We start from the raw sequence: 16,070 nt of genomic DNA on the forward strand, positions 1-16,070 counted from the left end.
GCAGAGGTCAGTGCACCTCAGGCCTTGGGGTTGGTGTCTTTGCCTCTGCTCACCATTCCCCCTGAAATAAGTAAAGGGTGATGCTCTGCTGGGGGAGCCCAGCCCAGCTTGGAGCACATGGTGTGGGGCACGTGGTCGCGAACTCCTCCTGGCCCTCAGCTCGGGCCTGGGCACTGGCTGCACTCCCATCTTTCTCTCTACCTACACTCTGTGCAGGAAAGGAAGCTCCAAGATTTAGAGGTGGAACTTGAAACCAGAACCAAGGATGTCAAGGCCCGATTGGCTCAGCTGGATGTCCAGGTGCGGGAGTAGGGGCGGAGGACAGGCTCTCAGGTACCCTTGACCCGGAAGTCCGCTCCCCCAGGAGAGGCCCGGAGTCAGCCAGATGGCCAGACCTTCTGTGCTCCGCAGAAGGAAGTGGCCAGAAAAGAGAAGCAGCAGCTCCTCGACGTGCAGAGGCAGGTCGTGCTGGAGAGCGAGGTTCGTCTGCTGCTTCTCCTGTCCTCCCTTGTTAGACTTCCTTCCTCCCCCAGCCCCTTCATTCCCCTGGGGAACGTACCAAACTCTGTTGGCTAGCACCCCACAGATAGCTTCTCTGTGGGAGACCAGCTCAGGCAACCCTGGGGGGCGGGGCCACGGAGGGGTGGGGCCTGGCCCAGCCTCTCCCCCAGTGCAACCCCGCTGTCTGCTCTGACTCCCCCATCGACTCCCTCCCACGTCTTCAGGTCCTTCTGTCTTTCCTTCTGCCTCCCAGGAAGCCACAGCCACTCATCAGCACCTGGAGGAGGCAAAGAAGGAGCACACCCACCTGCTGGAATCAAACCAGCAGCTCCGAAGAATCCTAGAGGAGCTTCAGGCCCGCAAGTTGGAGCTGGAGTCCCAGGTGGAGCTGCTGCAGGCCCAGAGTCAGAGGCTGCAGAAGCATGTCAGGTGGTCTGGCCCCCTGCGCTCCGCCACCCCTGTGCCTCCCGCCTGCCTTCTGACCTCTGCCACTTGGGGGCTCTGTCTCTTCGTGGCCCAGTTAGCAGGCAGAGGTGGAGCCAGGCAGAGGGGCTGCGTTTTGTAGGGACTTGGGGGGGGGCGTTAAGAGGCTGTGACTAGCCCGGGCCCCCCGGGTCTACTGTCCCTGCCCCAGCCCTGCCTCAGCATCTTCGGCAGGATTGAAAGGATGGAGGTGGCTCTGCCCCTTCCCTGCTAGGAGTCCTGAAAGGTGCTGCAAGGCCTGCTTCAGCATGTGACCCTGCCTCACCAACTCCCCCCACTCCGCAATTTCCCATCACAGCGACCTGGAGGTCCAAGCTCAGAAGAAGCAGGACTTGTTGAAAGAGCTGGAGGTAAAGGACAGTAACACTTCCCCACATTTGGAGCCCGACCTCCTCCTTGAGGACCTGAGGAGATCCCCCCGGACGGTGAGCTGCTCTTGGAAGGGTCAGGGTGGCTGGAGTTGGGCGGGGCTCTAGGAGGGGTTGAGGTCCAGGAGGGATGGGTCTTCAGCAGGGGGAAGTGGGTAGGAGGGGCCCCGGGGGGTGGGGCTCCAGGAAGGGTCCTGACTGTTCTGCCTAGGACTTTTTAGTCTCCTATTCTTATCATTCCTGGCCCTACTTCTCCATCAGTCAAATTATATATCTGTAAGTGGTGCTCGGTGGCTGGCAGAACCATCGTCTGGGCCCCTAGGAGGGACTTCAGGGTCCATTGAGCCTGTAGTTACCTGATGTTGTTATATTCAGTGGGTGTTTTCTACTGCGTGTGTCTTAAGAACCAGACTAAAGAGGTATCCTTCTCTCTCTTCCCAGAGCAAGGAGACTGACCTATCCTTGGACAGGTGCGTTCCAATAACCTGTCCTGTTTTGGGTTGAGGATCCAGGAATGGTTGAGTGAGGACGTGCGTCAGGGCTGGGGACTGATCTGGGCCCATGGTCTCCAGTGGGGCTTGGTTTGAGGATAGGGGCTGGGGCCCTGAGGAGTCTTCTGTGACAAGCCAGGAAGGTGCCCAGGGTGATCACTGACACAGCACGCTGGCATGGACTGACCCTTGCATGAGGGTCAGGCTGATGGGAGAGTCTGGCCGTCTCTGGAGGCCTCAGGTGCGGCTCCTGTCAGGGTCGGGGTGGGAGGACTGGAGTGCACAGCGTGCGTGCCCCACGCCGTGGGTCTCGAGCAGCGGCGTCCCCACCCTCTCCTAGCCCTGCGGTCTGTGCTCAAGCTGGACATCTGCTGGGGCAGTGCTCGTGACCCACAGCAGGAGTCCACAGTGCGTGTGTCCCCGCTCCACCCCCTGCCCTGCCCTTCTGCAGCGCTCGGCACTACCTCTCTGCTGAAGGGGTGGCTCTCCGCAATGCCAAAGAGTTCCTCATGCAACAGTCGCGCTCCATGCGGAGGCGGCAGACAGCTCTGAAGGCCGCCCAGCAGCACTGGCGCCAGGAGCTGGCCAGTGCTCAGGAGGCGGACAAAGACCCACCAGGCACCAAGGCCCTGGAGGACGTGTGCAAGGACCTGGAGGAGGTCAGGAGCCCCGGGGGCACTCAGCCACGTTGGGGGTGGGGGGCCGGGGGCAGGAAGCTGGCCCTCCCTTTGGGCTTGCCCTCAGATCATGCCCAGGGCTCCCTGTGAGTGGTCAGGTAGGCACAGGGTCATTGGACAAGTCTAGGGAGACCAGACAGGAGACGGAGGTTATGGATCACCACAAGGATGGAAGCTCCTTACACTCGCAGAATGCTCTCTCTGTTAGGAAGTCATTTGGGCCTCACAGTAACCAGAGACGATGTACAGGGTTGTAGTGGTGTTCCCATTTTCTAGAAGTTCCACATTGCTTGGCCATTCCATCACACTCAAGACTTTACTCATAAGTGAAAATCTTTTGAGCACACTCAGCATAAGCCGAATTCCCTGTTTTCCTTCTCTGAGACTCTAATTTGTAATGAAAAGGAGATGTCTTCATGGTTATTATTAGTGTGATCACACTCTTCTTTGCCATGTGAGGATCTTGGCAGAAGATTATGTCTGGTCTCTTAGAGTTCTAATGATGCTCAGAGCTGGTGAGGGATTGTGGGCCCTGTGGCCCCTAAGTCTGGCAGTGGGGCAGCAGAGGGTCAGAGGTCAGTACCTCTGGAAGGGCAGCCTTCCAGGGTCATCTGCATTCCACCCCCAGGGCCTGGAATTGCTCTGCTGAATCCCTGCTCTTGAGGATGGGGGTAGTAATGGTAGTTGGAACAGTGATGATAAGAATAACCATTTGTTTAATAGTAACTGTTTTGAGAATTTATTAGATGTAGGCATAGTGGAGGGCACGTATCATATGTTCTCTCTTCTAATCTTCAAGACCCTATGAAAAGTTTTTTTTTTTTTTTTGGATGCATATCCAGAGTTCAGTAATTTAAGCTCACCCAGATCACCCAGCCAACAAACAGCAGAGTGGGGGGACTCCTGCATGTGCCTGTGTGGTTAGTCACCATCTTCCTCCTCCCCTTCCTCCCTGGCTGCAGGAGACCAGGCACCTGGATGAGATGAAGTCAGCCCTGTGGAAAGGCCACGACCTGCTGAAGAAGAAGGAGGAGAAGCTGCATCAGCTGGAGTCCTCTCTCCGGGAAGAGGTGCAGCCCAGCCTGGCCCCAGCCTCCCTCTTCTGTTCTGGGATTCGGTGGGGGTTCTTGGGTCCCATGTTGGGGCAGCTTAGGCCCAGGATTGGCAGTAGGCTTGGGGCTTCTGAGCTGCTGAAAGTGGCTGTGACTTCAGCTCTGACTGTCGAGCACATTTGGGGGTTTGGGTATCTGTGCTGAGACGTCCTGAGCAGACTTGGATCCTCTTGCTGAAGGTTCTCGGGAGAGGACTGGCCCTGCCCTGGTGCCCGAGAAGAGGTGTGCCTTGAGGGCCAGGAATAGAGGCTCCTCGGTTTCGCTACCCCTGGGCCTCATAGGCTTTTCTCTGGATGCCTGAGATGTGGGTGCAGAAGGAGCTGGAAAGACACCGTGGGAGTGTTTACCGGGGTGAGGGTGGGGGCCTGCCTGACCCTGGTGGTCTTACTGCCTATATCTCCAGTGGCTGAGTTCTCTCAGCCTCACTTGCAAGGCAGCCTGTGCCTCCCCCAGAACTTGGGACCCAAAGAGCCTACCCACCAAGTCCTCAGCTGTCACGAGAGCAGGAAGCACAGGGCAGGTGCCATCCTCAACTGCTGCATCTTCCCACCAGGCTTCAGATGAGGACATGCTGAGAGGACCCCCGACCAAGAAGGTGGTGACCTTTGACCTCAGCGACCTGGAAGATGGGAGCAGTGACAGTTCTGACTCTTGCCCCCTGCCTCGCTGTGAGTGGGCGGGGGGAGGATAGTGATGCAGCCCCTCCCCACAGCCCTGCAAGAGAGGGCCCCCCTGCCGTGCCGGTGTCCAGAGCAAGTGGTCAGCAAATGCCCTGGCAGAAGCGAGCTGGCTGGGTTTGCAGGGCCCAGAGGCTCCGGGGAGACCTTCTGAGCGCACAGGGGTCTCTCAGCAAGAGATGCGTCCCTCTTGGCCTTTCCTGGAGAGCCTTTCCCTATAGACGCTTTTGAAACACTGAAGCCGTGGGGCTTTTGTTGAGAGGAACAGGGAAAGGGGTAGGAATGTGGGCCAGTAGGGTGCAGTACCTGCCAGGCCGTTCTCCACCCTCCGCCTCTTCCCTTTGCAGTCAACCTGACCCCAAGCCCCACCTTCCCCAACAAGATCCACTACCTGAGCAGCTCCCTGCAGAGCATCAGCAGCCAGCTCAACGGGGTGCTCGGTGTTGTGGGCAGCCTCAACGCCCAGCCGCCACCGCTCTTCACCTCCACGCCTGTGCCGCTCCCCACCCAGGCCTCCAGGAGCACCCTGGCTCCCCCCCACCCGTCCCTGACCCGGGGCTCAGCCTCGTCCCCAGCTCGGCCCACGTCTGCCCAGTGGACCTGGGACCCGGGGCTGGGCCCCAGGCTCTCTTCCTCTGCAGCTCAGACCGTGGACGACTTCCTGGTGGAGAAATGGCGCAAGTATTTTCCAAGTAAGCCTCCCTCTGGGCTGTGCACAATTCTGGCTCAGCCTCCCCGCCTCCCTCCTCCCTCCTCGATGCCTGCCCCTCACGCCCAGCTTTGGCATGGCCCCCAGACTCTCAGGGTCCCTGGGAGGACCTTGCTGCTCTCCCTGTGGCTGGAGGCCCTCTGGGTCAAGGACGGGTTACCTGATGGGGCCTTTATGATGGATTCTAGAGCTCAGCTGAACCTGAGGAGGTCACTTGTCAGAGTTGTGATTGCTGCCATCTTGAGTGTTATATATTATGGGCCAGGCATTTTATATATGGTTTTTCACTGAGTCCTTATAATAACCCTCTGAGGTTATTCCACACTTTAATCCCCATTTTACAGATGGGGAAGCAGACTCAGAGGTTAAGTAATATCCTCCATGGTACCACAGACTGGATTTTGACCCCATGTCTGTGACTCTGGGGTTTGTAGCTCTTTGGCTGTATGTGGCTTCCTCTGGTCTCATGGCCCTGCTGAGGAATGTGAAAATCCATAAAAACAGTTATTTGAAGGAAAAGCTTCTACCTTCTTGTCCCTACCGAAACTGAAAAGTAATTTCAGTTTTAGAAATAAGTAGGACAGTTCCTGGGTACTCTTTCTCTCACCCTCAGAAGCTTTTCCTGTTTTTGGTTTGGGAGGCGAGAAGGGGCTGGCTTGGCTAAACTGCTGCTCATTTCTGACTGCTTCCCTCATACTTTTCCAGCTGGCATCCCGTTCCTCAGCAGTGGCCCTGCCCCCTTGGAAAACAGGCTGGGCTATGTGTCTGCCAGGTAAGCCTCCCTGTGGGCTCAGGATGGAGCCACTCCGTTCAGCTGCAGCTCCCAGGGCAGGTGGGACCTGGTGACGGGACCAGAAGGCCCTGTCACATCACCCAGACGTTAGGCAGGTCCCCCAGGCCATGAAGCCAGTGGGGGCAGGCTGGCCTTACCTGAGCCAGCCCCATGAGGAAGCTGCCCAATGGCACCCTGGGAAGAGATGGGATCTGGCCGTGGAGTGAGACCTTTGTCTCTGCCCTGAGCTGTTTGTCTGCTGCACACGGCTCCGTTCTTCCCCCAGACCTGCTGAGCAACATCTGGAGGGAGTGGGGGCTCCCTGTGGGGGAGACAGATGGGCAATTATTGAAACTTGTTATTAATTTCCCCTTCATCTTATTCCGTGCCAAATGTACCCCCCCCCCTTGATGTGTCCCTGCAGGCCCCCAACCATAAACACAGCCCCTCTCACCCTTTAGCCAGCTTGGGAGCTGATGCTGGGAAGGTATTTGAGTTGATAGAGAGGAAAGTGTTTGCTGATGAGATTGGCTGGGCACAGGCAGACGTGGGAGCCTTGAAGTCGGGCGCATTCATCCAGGATGGGGGCTCCACCCTCTTCCCTTTTGGAAATGGATGCTCCTCACCCCAGAGGGGCACTCTTGCTGTGCTCCTGCCTCCTCTCCCCTCCCTGCAGTGAGCAGCTCCGCCGCCTGCAGCATCCCTCTTCCCGAGTCCCGCAGGTGGGCACCTCCAACTTGCAGGACATGATCGCGGCTAACCGAAAATGGCTAGAACATTACAAGAATGACCCCAAGTTGTATCCTTTTAGCTGCCTCCCAAACCCTGATCCCTTCCCGCTCTAACTGCCAGGGCAGGTGGGCCCTAGGCAGGGTGGGGGCGTCCCAGGAGGGTCCCGTCTGGCCCGTGACTCCTCCCCAACCATGCTCAGCTGACTGCGGAGTTCTCCTTCACCTTGTGGCCAGACCTCTCTTCTCCTCGGTGCCCAAGCCAGCGGCTGGTTCCAGCTTTCTGCAGCTGGACCTGGATGAGAACAACAGACTGAAAATCTATCACTACTGAGGCGCTGAGCCGGGGGGCAGCCTGGCCTCTTCTGCACCCAGACTATGTGCCCTACTTGCTGCCTGCACGTTACTCCCCTGATAAAGCATCCTCCCGGCCCCGCTCTGTGCTGCTTGCCTCACTGGGAACTTAGAGGAGCCCCGGGGCACCAGGGGAAATGGATGGTGTCACCGGGAACAGTAAGCCACCCCTAGCCTGTAGCATCTCAGGCTGCCCTGTGTGACTTCTGCATGAACCTGGCAACACTGATGTAGGGCAGCGGGGGCAGAGTTGGCGGTGGAGGAGCTCCTGCTTCAGAGGCCAGGGGACTCCTTTGGAGTAGAGTCAGTCTGTTGGACCTGTGGGGCCCGCTGGGAGCTCCCAGGGTCACATATGTGGTCCCTCACTCCCCAGAACAAAGTCCCCCCGGCATGTTTGTACTCTGGGACCAGGGCCCGCCTCTCTAATACCTCAGCCCTGTAGACATCAAGCCTTTTTTTTTTTTTTTTTTAATGTCCCCTTTCCTGAGCACTCTGTCTCACCTTTTGACTTATCTCAGGATTGGGCCCAGAGCCCTGTGGGCGGTGGCTGGAGGCTGGCCCCAGAAGTTTTGCCAGCTGTCTTCTCTCTGCTCGTCCTGGGCTTTCCTCAGGGGCTTTCCTCAGGAGCACTTCCTTCCCCCTGTCCTGGGGCTCCTCCCCAGAGCATCCTAGCTACATTCTCAGGTCTCGGGCACCCAGCTTACAGGAAGCCAGTGAGCCACGGGAAGAGACTGGGAGGGCTCACCATGGTTTCCTCTTCCTGGATCACCTCGGGTATATATGTGCGTTGTTTCCGTCTGTCTTTTCCACCTGTGCCGTCCCTGCCACCCCTTCTCAGAGCCTGGAGACTTGTTCTGAAGGAGGTGAGGGGCTGGGCCCATGCCTGCCGTCTAGCACAGCACCCTGCCACCCTTCCCACATCAGCAGGCTCCTTGAGGGGACATGCAGGCAGTGCTTAACATCTGCCCCATCGTTTAAATAAAATGCGCCCCCTTTTCTTGTCTTGAAAGTGGTGGGGGTTCCCCTGCCTCTCCAGTGCATAGAAACCACCTCTCCACCCCTCATTTCTTTGGATAAGGAACTGAGATCCCATTGGCTTGTTTACCCCCAGGTACTTTTTTGGCATTGGTCTACCACATAGGATGTCCATTTTTGTTCATTCTGTGTGCTTCGGGAATAGCTCATGTGCTGCAACCAACTTTGGTGACAATCCTGTGTTTTATACATCAATTAAATCTCTGCAGGTCCATTTGCTACACAGTAGCTGTGTGAATGTGTCTCCTTTTTGAAGGCCTTTGCTTCCTTCTGCTTAAGAATAAAGGGAAGGAAATGAACATTCACAGAACACCTAGGGCTCCCCTGGTGGCTCAGTGATAAAGAATCTGCCTGCCAGTGCAGGAGACACAGGTTGGATCCCTGGTCTAGGAAGACCCCACATGTTGTGGAGCAGCTAAGCCTGTGAGCCACAGCTACCGAGCCTGTGCTCTAGAGCCCATACCTTGCAACTAGAGAAAGCCCACCCGCAGCAACGAAGACCCAGCAAAGCCACGCATAAAATATTTTTCAAAAAGAATACCGCACTGTTGAATCTAATCCCAACAAACCTGTTATGTAGTTAGTTTCAGCTCCATTTCTGTGAGTGAGAAAACCAGGGCCTGAAGTCCTGGAGTTGAACTCCTGGAGTTTAAATGCCTGAAGCTCCCTACAAGCACGGAGCCTCACACCTCGTGGCTGTGTCCTCAGAGCACTCTGCCCTTTGGAGTAGTGCTGGGGGCACTTAGCCCCCAGCTGAGTTCTCCCTCATCATGCCCCAGCTCCACCTACCAGCCGGAGACTCACCATGCCACTTCCCAGGGGCTACTCGACCCTGTTTCTTCACGCAAAGGTGAGCTCTCTGAAGTTCTAAGCTGGCAAAGTCAGGTGGGTTTTTTTCCTGCTCCAGTGGTGTGAATAGCCTGTGTGGTCTTGGATTTGTAGCAGCAAAATTGCCAGAAGAACCAGCTGAGAAATTTGCATTTCATGGACTTGCAAAAGAAGACCAACGTAAAGACAAACATACAAAGGTACCTAGCCTTTTGAGTCTGAGCCGCTCTGAGGATGGGAGGGAGAAAGGTGCTGAGAGGAGCCTGCAGATGACTTGTTCAGCCCACTCGGATCTCACCGTGGAGGAGGTGGCCCAAAAGAGATTCCGGGAGAGGCCAGAAGTACAGTCGGTGCAGCAGAGGTGAGACCAGACCTGAGCAGTCCTGACTGGGGCTTCAGGAAAGAGGGTTTTAAAAAGGATATTTATTTTGAACAGCCTCTGCATTCACATGGCTTTGTATTTAACTGGTACAAAAGTCAGTTCATCCATGGGCCATCTTGAAGGTAACAAATATACCAGTTCTTTCTGGGGATTTTATACAAATACAAAAAAAAAAAAAGGAAACTGTTCTGACTCACTTCCCTTTTACAGGTGGGATAAAGGTCTTTCCTACTGTGGGGATCGGACAGTTTCCCAGAGCTCTTCTGTGATATGTTTATTTCCTCTTTTTCTTAAGGGAGACCCATTGGGCATGATTATAGCCCCTCTACCATGGAAGCTTCCACACAGAATGGCTGTATGGGGAGTGGGGAAATAACCCTGGCCTTAGGACACCTGGGTTTACTTTTCGCTCTGACATTTACAAGCTCTGTGACCTCAATAGGTCCTTTCTGGGCCCATGTCTTCCCTGGTCAAAAGCTTGAAGCCCGAATGCACAGTCCAGGGATGAAGCAGGGTGGCTGTCTCAGATTTGGTGACTGAGAGGTCTGCCCTGGGTGGGGAGCTGCCTCATCCAGTGGCTTAACACAGGGCTTGGATGGGGAGGGGTGCTGGCAGCTCTTGCCGCCTGTTCCTCCAGCAGCTTCTTTGGGGAAGGCAGGGAAGTGATGGTTTAAAAAAAATAGCACCTGCCCTCAGCAGTGTCGATGAGCTGGAACATCTCGTTCCTCCTTTCCTCCCGCATCTCCAGTCTTCCTCTCCTGCCTCCCTGATTGGCTTTGCCACCTCCAGCAGGTACATACAGAGGGCCCAGGGAAGGGCAGTGTAACGCCATTTTTCATCATGGAGGAGAGGGGCATCTGCTCTTGAGGGGTCCTGCTCAGGTTTAAATGCAGTGGAAGTGTGAATCAAAGGTTCACTTTATCCTCTCTGTGCCTTGAGTCTCATCTCTTTAAAATGGGGTTAATAGCAAAATCTAGCCAAACTGAACAAAACACTAAACAACCCAACTGAAAAATGGGCAGAAGACCTAAATAGACATTTCTACAAAGACAAACAGAGATGCTCATTATCACTAAGTATTACCAGAAATACAAATCTACATTGAGGTACCACCTCACATCAGTCAGAACGGCCATCACTAAAAAGTCTACAAATAACAAATGCTGGAGGGGATGTGGAGAAAAAGGAACCCTCCTACACTGTTGGTGGGAATGTAAACTGGTGCAGTCAGTATGGAAAATAGTACGGAGGTTCCTCAAAAAACTAAAAATAGAGTTGCTGTATGATCCAGCAATCCCCCTCCTGGGCATATATCCAGACAAAACTATAATTCAAAAAGATACACGCACCCTTATGTTCATAGCAGCCCTATTCACAATAGCCAAGAGATGGAAACAACCTAATATCCATCAACAGATGAATGGATAAAGAAGATGTGGTACATGTATACAATGTAATACTACTCAGCCATAAAAACAGTGAAATAATGCCATTTGCAGCAACATGAATATGTCTAGAGATTGTCATACTAAATGAAGTCAGTAAGAGAAAGACAAATACCATCTGATATCACTTATATGTAGAATCTAAAATATGACACAGATGAACTTACCTATGAAACAGACAGATATAGAGAACAGATCTGTGGGATTGGGAGTTTGGGGTTACAGATGCAAATGAGTATATATACGATGGATAAATAGCAGGGTCCTACTATATAGCACAGGGAACTATGTTCAATATTCTGTTTTAAACCATAACAGAAAAGAATTTGAGAAATATATAGCTCAGTCACTTTGCTGGATAGCAGAAATCACCATAACATTGTAAATCAACTATTAAAATTTAAAAATAAAAAAGATTTAAAAATAGGAGTATCTAGCCCATAAAGTTGTTACGGGGATTAAAGAAGTTAATCCATGCAAAGTTCTCAGAACAGTGTTCAACACATAGTAAGGGGAATGATGGGTATTCCTGATTTTCCCCCATTCCCAATAGCAACTATCAACTATTCATGGATAAGGCACTGCTGAGAGAACCCTAGAACCTGGGAGCAAGGCTGAAGCACCCTCTGTACCACAAAGACCCAGGCATATTGCCTTAGAGGGGGTAAGAGGAACAGCTACACACTGACCACATTGCCTCTCCCCCGAGCTGGCACAGCCCCACACGGAGAGGTCTCCCCTGAGACTATGGTTCTTCCAGAGGGAAAGAGCCTGGGAGTGACATCCAGCACCCCCAGCATTGTGGGTCAGTTCATGGGAGTCCTTGCTCTGGTTTCACCCCACTGGGATCACAGGAGACTGCGAGGCTCAGCCATTGGGAATCATGGAGAAGGTGGAGGGGCTTCCAGCACTGGGTCTTGGCAGACCAAATTTGTACCTGCAGAGACCAATTATAGTCCCAATCTGTGGCTTTGCTCATCTGCAGAGCAAATCAACGGTGCCACATGGCCAGGAAACTTGGCAGAGTGCATGCAGGTCTGCGAGACTCAAGCCCTTAGATGAGGAGTTCCACCAGCACCGGAGCCTGGTCAGCTCATTCCAAGGTGGAAGAGTTGAGTTATACAGTCCTGCCAGCTCTGGTGTGCCTCTCAGCCTCTCCCAGCTGGAAAGCCTACTCAGGAAAAATCTGGGAGTTGTCTGAAATGGGCCTCCCAGTCCCACCCAGGCGGGAGAACAGACATAGCCTTACCTCCTGCCAATTTGCTTTTTGCCCATTAAGAGGAAGGGCTGCTTGAGAACACCTGAAAACTGCTATGTAATCCATCAATGCTTGAGCCCAGAGGCAGGTGGGCAGAGCTGATCACCCCTAGCAAGGGTAGTAGCCCTGGTCAGGCCAGGGAACTTGGGGCACACGTTGGTTTCAGTCAGGACCACAAAGAGCCTTACTGGCCTTGGAGCTGTCCTCCCAAGAACAGCTGGGCGGAGAAACTAATTCATAGCTCCACTTATTGCTAAACCCAGCCATTGGCCCACCTGGCCAGGGAATCCTCCCAGAGAGAGGCTGCATATAACCCATCCAACAGTCCTGCTTACAGTGTCACTTGGACAAAGAGCACAGCCCGAGGCTTTCCCTGTCTTCGGAGCAAGGCTGCTGGCCTTACCTGATGAGGATATCCAGTGCACAACTTTTGCCTGATTTGAGTCCCCAAATGAGGAGCCATGCAGGCCCTGGGTCCCATTCCTCTGTCCCATGAGGGCAAGGGAAGCTAAGCCATAGCCCCACCAACTGCTAAGTATAGTACCCAGCCCCACTGTGTAGGAAGCCTGACCAGAGAATTCAGACAACCACAGAGCCTATCCTACAGCCTCCTTTGGCTAGAGAACCATGCCAGCAGTCTTATCCAACTGTTCTTAGCCAGTGGCACCTCCTCCCCCAACTTCAGAGCTTAAACAGTTGCCTCAAACAGGAATAGATCCTATTAGTAGGCCCACCTGCCCAAGGACATTACCAGCAGGTATGTCCAGAGCTAAACTGAGCTGACAGGTGAATTGTCTCTGCCAAAGCAAACCTGCAAAGACTGGGAGACCTTACTCATGTCGGAAGATACCAACATAAATAATAAAGGATCATGAATAGATAAATATGAGACCAAAGGAAACTAATAAAGTTCTAAAAACCAACTTTAGAGAAATGGAGATCTATATTCTGTCAGACAAAGAATTCAGAATAATGTTCTTAAAGGAGTTTAGTGAGCTACAAGAATACAAGATGACTAAATGGAATTAGGGAAACAATGCATGAGCCCAACAAGTTCAGCAAAGAAATAGAAACCATCAAAAACAAAGGAATCATAGAGCTGAAAAAATATAATGGAAGAATTCAATGTAGAGTAAAAAAAAAAAAAAAGCAGACTCAGCATTCAGAAGAATCAGTAACCTGGACGATAAGAAATTTGAAACTGTACAGTCAGAGAAGCAAAAAGAAAGGAAAAAGAAAGTGAAGAAAGCCTATGGAACTTATGGGACACAATAAAAAGAAACAATATTCACATTACGGGAATTCTGGAATGATAAAAAGAAATAGATAGAAGGTATATTTAAAGCAATAATGGCTGAAAACTTTATCCAGATCCAAGAGAACCTCAAATAGGTTGAACCTGAATAGGGCTGCAGTGAGACACATTGTAATTAAATTGTCAAAAGTCAAAGAATTTTTAAAGCAGCAAGAGAAAAGTTATGTAGAAGGGGAGACTGTTTGCAAATTTCTCAACATACATTTTTTAGGTCAGAAGGGAATGAGATAATATATTTAAAATTAAAAAAAAAAAAAAAAAAAAAAAAACACCTGTCAACCAAGAGTACTATATTAGATGAAACTGTCCTGCAGAAATGGAGGGATAAAGACTTTCCTGAACAAAAGCTGAGGGAATTCACCATTAGCCCTGCCCTATAAGAAAAGTTTCTTCCAGCCCCGCGTTTCTTATGATGTTCTCTGCATATAAGTTAAATAAGCAGGGTGACAATATACAGCCTTGACGTACTCCTTTTCCTATTTGGAACCAGTCTGTTGTTCCATGTCCAGTTCGAACTGTTGCTTCCTGACCTGCATACAGATTTCTCAAGAGGCAGGTCAGGTGGTCTGGTATTCCCATCTCTTTCAGAATTTTCCACAGTTTATTGTGATCCACATAGTCAGAGGCTTTGGCATAGTCAATAAAGCAGAAATAGATGCTTTTCTGGAACTCTCTTGCTTTTTCCATGATCCAGCGGATGTTGGCAATTTGATCTCTGGTTCCTCTGCCTTTTCTAAATCCAGCTTGAACATTTGGAAGTTCACGGTTCACGTATTGCTGAAGCCTGGCTTGGAGAATTTTGAGCATTACTTTACTAGCATGTGAGATGAGTGCAATTCTTTGGCATTGGAATGAATACTGACCTTTTCCAGTAACACAAGCTGGAATCAAGATTGCCTGGAGAAATATTAATAATCTCAGATATGCAGATGACACCACCCTTATGGCAGAAAGTGAAGAGGAACTCAAAAGCCTCTTGATAAAAGTGAAAGTGGAGAGTGAAAAAGTTGGCTTAAAGCTCAACATTCAGAAAACGAAGATCATGGCATCTGGTCCCATCACTTCATGGGAAATAGATGGGGAAACAGTGGAAACAGTGTCAGACTTTATTTTTTTGGGGCTCCAAAATCAGTGCAGATGGTGACTGCAGCCATGAAATTAAAAGACGCTTACTCCTTGGAAGGAAAGTTATGACCAACCTAGATAGCATATTCAAAAGCAGAGACATCACTTTGCCAGCAAAGGTCCGTCTAGTCAAGGCTATAGTTTTTCCTGTGGTCATGTATGGATGTGAGAGTTGGACTGTGAAGAAGGCTGAGCACCGAAGAATTGATGCTTTTTAACTGTGGTGTTGGAGAAGACTCTTGAGAGTCCCTTGGACTGCAAGGAGATCCAACCAGTCCATCCTAAAGGAGATCAGTCCTGAGTGTTCATTGGAAGGACTGATGCTGAAGCTGAAACTCCAGTACTTTGGCCACCTCATGCAAAGAGTCGACTCATTGGAAAAGACTCTGATGCTGGGAGGGATTGGGGGCAAGAGGAGAAGGGGACAACAGAGGATGAGATGGCTGGATGGCATCACTGACTCAATGGACGTGAGTCTCAGTGAACTCTGGGAGTTGGTGATGGACAGGGAGGCCTGGTGTGCTGTGATTCATGGGGTTGCAAAGAGTTGGACATGACTGAGCGACTGTACTGAACTGATAAGAAGGAATTCTTTGAGTGTAAATAAAAGGACTCTAGTTAACATCATAAATAGTAAATACACAGTCAGGTTCAGTAATAGTAGTGTGTAATTCACAACTCTAGTTTAAAAGTTAGAAGGCAAATGTAGTAAAAATAACCATTTTACCAATATTCTTTTAGTTATACAATATAGAAACATGTAAATTGCAACATCAATACTCTAAAATGTGAGGAGAAGTAAAAATGTCAAGCTTTGAAATTCTATTGAAGTTATCAGTTTAAAACAGAATGTTACTACTGCTATATTTAACATCGATAACCAACAAGGACCTACTATAGCACAGGGAATGCTGCTCAATACACTTGAATAATCTAAATGGGAAAAGAATTTGAAAAATGGATACGTGTATATGTATCACTGAATCACCTTGTTGTATACCTGAAATTAAAACATTGTTAGTCATCTATACTTTAATATAAAAATTTAAAGAAATAGGGAATTACAATTTTAAGATATTTTATTTAAGCCTCATGGTAACCACAGGGAAAAACCTGTAGTAGTTATACACAAGAATGTGATAAAGAAGTCAAAACATTTTGATACCAGAAGACATCAAAACACAAAAAAAGACAGCAGGATAAGAAACAATGAACAATAGATCTAGAAAATGAAATGGCAGCAGTAGTCCTTATTTATCATCAACTACTTTAAATGTAAACAGATTAAACTCTTCAATTAGAAGACATAGAATGACTGACTGGGGAAAAAAAGATCCAAAGATGTGCTGCCTTCAGGAGAATCATTTTAGCCTTAAAGCCATATAGACTAAGGGTAAAGAGATGGAAAAATGTTTCAAACAGATTGTAAGAACACCACCAAAGTAGGGTAACTATACTTACATCAGACAAAACAGACTTTAAAAGTGATAAAGAGACAAAATCATTATATAATGATCAGGGGGCCAATATATCAAGAAGATCAAGTAATTGTAAATATTTATGTGCCCAACATTGGAGCACATAAACACATAAAGCAAAAGTTAAGAGCTAAAAGGAGACATAAACAGCAGTACAGTAATAGTTGGGGTCTTTAATACCCCACTCTCAACAATGGATAGATCATCTAGACAGAGAATTAATAACAGTGAATTTGAATAAGACTAGACCAAGTGAACCTAACAGACATATATAGATGTTCTATTGGACAATAGAATATACAGCCTTCTCAAGTGCACATGAAAATTTTCTA

The 16,070-nt window shown here is 50.3% G+C and overlaps 1 protein-coding gene across 5 annotated transcripts in view; it reads left to right on the plus strand.

The window, feature by feature from the left end:
- Window positions 1–8,132, plus strand: part of CEP164 (centrosomal protein 164) — a 72,165-nt gene extending 64,033 nt beyond the window's left edge. For all 5 annotated transcript variants that reach the window (XM_015474629.3, XM_010812402.3, XM_024975763.2 and 2 more), the window contains 12 exons: window positions 217–300; window positions 412–480; window positions 755–930; window positions 1,283–1,409; window positions 1,794–1,822; window positions 2,295–2,502; window positions 3,483–3,590; window positions 4,186–4,300; window positions 4,657–5,001; window positions 5,724–5,790; window positions 6,467–6,589; window positions 6,756–8,132. In XM_015474629.3, the coding sequence (XP_015330115.2) occupies window positions 217–300; window positions 412–480; window positions 755–930; window positions 1,283–1,409; window positions 1,794–1,822; window positions 2,295–2,502; window positions 3,483–3,590; window positions 4,186–4,300; window positions 4,657–5,001; window positions 5,724–5,790; window positions 6,467–6,589; window positions 6,756–6,852 (1,548 nt within the window). In that variant the 3' untranslated portion in view covers window positions 6,853–8,132. The remainder of the gene's footprint in view (window positions 1–216; window positions 301–411; window positions 481–754; window positions 931–1,282; window positions 1,410–1,793; window positions 1,823–2,294; window positions 2,503–3,482; window positions 3,591–4,185; window positions 4,301–4,656; window positions 5,002–5,723; window positions 5,791–6,466; window positions 6,590–6,755) is intronic.
- The last annotated feature ends 7,938 nt before the right edge of the window (window positions 8,133–16,070 follow it).

This window comes from Bos taurus, chromosome 15, assembly GCF_002263795.3.
Source record: "Bos taurus isolate L1 Dominette 01449 registration number 42190680 breed Hereford chromosome 15, ARS-UCD2.0, whole genome shotgun sequence".
Taxonomy (NCBI): Eukaryota; Metazoa; Chordata; class Mammalia; order Artiodactyla; family Bovidae; genus Bos; species Bos taurus.